The sequence below is a fragment of the Pelmatolapia mariae genome, linkage group LG15 (assembly GCF_036321145.2).
Source record: "Pelmatolapia mariae isolate MD_Pm_ZW linkage group LG15, Pm_UMD_F_2, whole genome shotgun sequence".
In the NCBI taxonomy this organism is placed as follows: Eukaryota; Metazoa; Chordata; class Actinopteri; order Cichliformes; family Cichlidae; genus Pelmatolapia; species Pelmatolapia mariae.
The window spans coordinates 30,876,908-30,882,182 of NC_086240.1; the positions used below are offsets into that span (position 1 = coordinate 30,876,908).

General features: G+C 44.1%; 1 protein-coding gene across 1 annotated transcript; it reads left to right on the forward strand.

Annotated features, from left to right (window-relative positions):
• The first annotated feature begins 726 nt into the window (after positions 1 to 726).
• On the forward strand, positions 727 to 4,105 carry marcksa (myristoylated alanine-rich protein kinase C substrate a). The gene is made up of 2 exons (XM_063496154.1): positions 727 to 1,178; positions 2,210 to 4,105. The coding sequence occupies exons 1-2, from the start codon at positions 1,083 to 1,085 to the stop codon at positions 2,921 to 2,923; spliced, it is 810 nt and encodes a 269-aa protein (XP_063352224.1). The 5' UTR covers positions 727 to 1,082; the 3' UTR covers positions 2,924 to 4,105.
• The last annotated feature ends 1,170 nt before the right edge of the window (positions 4,106 to 5,275 follow it).

Here is a 5,275-nt window from a genome sequence, read left to right on the forward strand (position 1 = left end):
ATACAGTAGGTGTTTGTTGTTTGTTGGGAAAGTTCCTGAGTCCACCCAAACCTGATTGTCATCTTTGTCTCATGGTGTTGTTTTGGTAATATTCCACCTCTGACTTTCTATCAGACAGAAATGGTCTCTGCTCTGTGCAGTTCAACTACCACTAGCAGATTGTAGATAGTAGGTGTTTACATCCATATATAATGTCAAGATGTGATTTAAATCCATCCAAAACTTCTGTTTGGTCAAAACCTAGTCATATTAATAAATCAATGATGGATACTGTTGTCCTATCAACAGACAAAAACAAAGAACAAGAAAAAAAAATACATCCTTGGGTGGCTGCTAATATGCCTGGATGGTCAATCCAAGTAAAAGCTTTGGTTAGGTGATCTGATTTTTTGTGTCTCAAATGTAAAACAGCAACACTTGCCTCACCTGTTTGAGCTAAACTAAATTTTGGCGCTCCTGAACTGATTAACCTTCATTGCACAATATTCATATCTTAGTTGCCAAACGCAGACTTTATATATTTATTTTTAAGACATTTTCCATTTAAATGCAAACAAGTGATGTCTTGGTTAAGTGAGACATCACATAAATGTAGCTAACTTCAGTTACTCCTCTGTACCTTGAGTGCAGCGCTGCCGTCTATTGTTCCCTCCCTAAACCCCGCCCAAGCCCTGAGTGGAAGCTGTAATTGGCCGAACCGAAGAGCGGTGCCGTCATCGCTCGGAGCGCCCATTCATCCCTGCACTTGGGCGTTGGACCCCACGTCTTATTAGCAACAAGGGAAATTTCTCCATTTTGCAGCCTGTCTACAGCGACACGGCCACCAGCCTGGGATTTTATTACTTCATCTCACCTGCCAGCTTTCTCCTGCTCTGCTGAAGAATCCTCCACACTCTGACTGGAGTTTGCTTTACATTTTCCCTGTGAACTTTTTCTTTGTGCGCGCGCGCACACACACATACACACACAGTGGGAGAGCGAGAGGGGGCTACCAGTGAAGAGCTTTGCGTTTCAACAAAGAGGCTTGTGGGTCTTTGTTCGCTTTTTTGGATCGGTCGAGTTTCTTTGTTGGAGCGAAAAGCATGGGAGCGCAATTGTCCAAGACAGCTGGAAATGCTGAAACCGCGGCTGAAAAGCCAGGAGAGGCGGCAGCTTCACCCACCAAGACCAACGGACAGGTAAATGATATTTTAACATCCGTCAGGGGACAATTTGGTTGTTGTGGAAAGGGAGGGAGGGGGGAAGCTGAGCACTGGGGGCGCCATCCGTGCGTAATTGTGGATGAATTGAACGGGTATTAAATGTAGAAAGAAAAGATTCAACAAATTTAACGGATGATTTGATTCCTGCAGTTTATCTGGGGAAATGCGCGCGGATTTCTTTTTTTAAGGTCATCTATCAAAACAAAGCAGTTTCATAGACAGAGATTATTTGGTTTTTGTGACAAAGCCAATCAAAAGACGAGAATGGAGTCGTGTTCAATTTCTTCTCGCCGAGTTTGACTTTAATTCTTCATTTTAAGACGATGACGAGGTGCTGTAGCTTTGGATGAGGTCTTTTGGGAAGTTGCTGAATAAGGCGAGATGCACGACGGCCAACAAAGGCTCCGTGCGCTCGGAGCACCACGCCTTTTGTTACAGATGCTCGGCTGGAAAGTGGAGATGGCAGCCTGCTATCACGCAGGAGGGGGGCAGAGGCTTGGGGAGGGGGCCAGCGGTGCGCCCCGGAGAGAAAGCAGCCTACGTTTTCTTTTTTTTCTTTTTAGATGGATTTCACAGGTTAGGTGAGACCGTAATTCAGAAGTTCGTTTAGATTTGCTAAATATAAAAAGAAATTGCGTCTGAACTCTGCTCGCGGTCATGTGGGAGACTAAGAGCAGCTGCTGTTTTAATGAGCAGCTGGCTTGCTGTGGAACGGCCACGTAGCGACCCCTTGCGGTCCTTGCTCTCTCGTGTTCAGGATGTGAATGAAATTCTGGGTGAAAAAATACAGGAAGCTGCTACCTCATAACATATTTATGTGTGTGGTGTATCCACATAGCTCGATGGCGGTTATTAGACGTGTTCCACTGTTTTTGCTGTGAAAATGAGAAACCGAGCCTGGGCTGAAGTTTGATGGTGTCTGCTGCCCCTGCTGCTCACCAGTGGCACTGTACTTACAGCGGACCAGCTCTGTGCATGGCAGTAACAGCTTCTGTCTCTCCTTTTAGGAAAACGGACATGTTAAAGCTAATGGAGATGCCTCTCCTGCCGCAGCCGAAAACGGCAAAGAGGAGGTGCAAGCCAATGGTAGCGCAACAGCCGAGGACACCCCCAAGGAGGAGGCAGAGAAAGCTGAGGCCGCCCCCACTGAGAAGGAGGCTGCAGATGCAGAGAAGGTAGAGGCAGCATCTCCTGCTGAAGGAGAGGCAGCTGCCAAGGCTGAGGATGGTGCCGCAGCTTCTACCAGCACCGAGACCCCGAAGAAGAAGAAGAAGAAATTCTCCTTCAAAAAATCCTTCAAGCTCAGCGGCTTTTCCTTCAAGAAGTCCAAAAAGGAGACGGGCGATGGGGCCGAGAACGAGGAGGGAGCTGCAGCGGCGGCACCTGCAGAGGAGCCCAAAGCCGAGGCCGCAGAGGCAACAGCGGCCGCTGCTGACGAGGAGACCAAGCCTGCTGAAGGTGAGGCTGCACCTGCCGCTGAGCAGCCCAAGGAGGAAGTAGTGGCCAAGCCGGAGGAGGAGGCAGCGGCGGTGGCTCCACCAGCAGCAGAAAAGCCTGCAGAGGAGGCCAAGGAGGCCCCAGCCGCAGAGGAGCCAAAGGCAGAGGAGAAGTCGGCTGAACCTGTGGCCGAGGAGGCGCCCAAAACAGAGGAGGCTCCCTCAGCTTCACAAGAAGCAGAATCAGCAGAAGCTCCAGCTGCTCCCACTGAGGCTGCTGAATAAAAGCTGAAAGTGGAAGAAAGTTTCTTTTCTTTTCTTTTTCTTTTTTTTAAGGAGGAAAAAAAAGATAATCAAAGAACATTTCCCTGCTTGGAGAGATGCCACATCATGGCTTTGAAGAACTTTTCTTTAACCAGGGATATTTTAAAGCTTTTTCTTTATTTTTAGTTTCCATTCTCCCCTTACGCAAAACCCATCTCGGCCCTTTGTTACTAGCATTCCAGCAGGCTGTGGAGATGGGTTGGCCTCAATATGTACAACTGATTAAATACATCCACACTCTGCCATATATTTTTACATCAGTATTACGTTTTTTATACAAAATATAAACAAAAAAGTATGGACATGCCCATGGTATGAAGGGGACCAGGGTACAGTTGTAAATGAAGAGGTGGGGGAGGGTTCAGGAAGGACATCTGGGTGGGTGGGGCTGTCCTGGGAAATGTGCTACAGGCAATAATCAAGAGCAGTCAAGACCGAGATCCATATCCACCATACGGTTTACAACACTAAAATCGTTTTTACAAGACAACGAGTCCCAGAGTTAGGTTTTTAGGAAGTCATATAAAACCATAGGAGCGTTTCACTTCTCATTAGCTGTCAGTGATTCCGTAGAAATACAAGTTGTATAGGCTTTATTGTTTATTGCTGGTTTTATGACCTTAATAAAAATGTAAGTATGTATAGGCGGGGGTCTTTTTAACTGTGATTATTGTACAAAATGAAATTTTGATCTCAAGAAGCACATAATGTTTGCTCTTTTTTCCACCCGCTCGTTTTTGTATGATACCAACACAAACACACACATACAGACATGCAAACACACAAAAGGTCCTTAAGGAATTTTGAACTAAAAAACCAAGCTGTGATAAGTGGAATGGTAAACTGTTTATATACTGTATGGGGGTTTTTTTGTTTGTTTGTTTTCAATTCAATTCCAGCCGGCAGTTCTTTTCCAGTGGTCTTTGACTCGAGTTAAGGAATCTATCAGATGCAAATGTTTGTGTAGCATCTTGTTTCTCTCTCTTTTTCCTTTTGTAAATACTGGAGAAGCTTTGACCAATTTGACTTAGAGATGGAATGTAACTTTGCTTACAAACCAATTGCTATTAAACTCCTCTGCTTAAGGTGTTCTAATTTTCTGTGAGCACACTAAAAGCAACAATAAATGTGAATAAAATTTCAGCCGCATCTGTCATCATTTGTTGTTCTTTGAAAGAAAGATTTTGTTCTCTACCTCAAGGTAAGCCAAATCTTATTTTGACAGCTGATTCCAATACTTAAAAAAATAATAATAAATTGTCTTGAAATCACTTAGCTCTTCATCATTTGATGTCATATACCAAATAAATACATCTGCTGGTATTACTTAAAGGAACAGACTTCAGACCGTGTTGACGAATAAAGCTGGTCTCACCAAATAACGACAATAATCAGTGCTTAACAATACAGTTGTTTTATTAAGTATATTATCTTCAATAGGGTGACTTTTCAATAGGGGTCTGTGAATTGGTCCATGTGCTTTTGGGTGATTTGAGGTCATCAAGAAGCTGTGCACCTCATATGTGTGGCTGTGAGGATGAAGCATAACTGATAACATTCTGAAACTATTGCATTCACTACAATGGTTTCTGCTTCTTTAGCTTGAGGGAGGGGCCTACTCAAGGATGTTTTGACAAAGAGGCGTCTTATTCACCTGAACATGTCCATGGAACCGCAAAGCATGTAAGCTGTGCATTTCGTGAGATTATCAGAAACACTAATAGTCAACACAGACAAGGTTTAAGTATAGGTGGGAGGAAAAGCTGCCGCGCTAAGGCTGAGACAGCAAAGAAAGAGGCACCCAGGGATACTAGCAACAATGGCTTTCTACGTCTCATGGGGGAAATGTATACCTATCCTTTAATTCTTCATTTGATCTCATAGTACCTTATTATCCTAGCAGAGCACTTGGTTCCTAAAAGAAGAATGAGAGGAAGAACTTTCAGCTATCAGGTCCGTCTGCTATGGAGGCAGCTGCCAGGTTTGGACTGGGAGACCCTTTCTACTTGTATGTTTAGCACTTAAAACAATAGTCTTTGATAAAACATATAGCTAGGGCTGCATCAAGTGACCCTGAACCATGCCTGCAATAGCCTTAGGGTGCTGGGGGACTTCCTATGATGCACTGAGAGTTCAGATGCAACTGAAAAACTTTAGACCCTCCTACTTGCTATTTGTAGAGAATTGATTGGTCAGAGAGTGGGGTTTTCATACTTGCTGATTTATCACAGGGTAATAGAATCACATTTATGGCATGCCATAAAGTTCTAACAATTCAGAATTTGAATTACATTGTAATATGATAATAATAAT

Coding starts and splice junctions, on each gene's coding strand:
- marcksa (XM_063496154.1), top strand. CDS start 1,083: ATGGGAGCGCAATTGTCCAAGACAGCTGGAAATGCTGAAACCGCGGCT. Junction 1,179..2,209: donor CCACCAAGACCAACGGACAG/GTAAATGATATT, acceptor CTCTCCTTTTAG/GAAAACGGACATGTTAAAGC.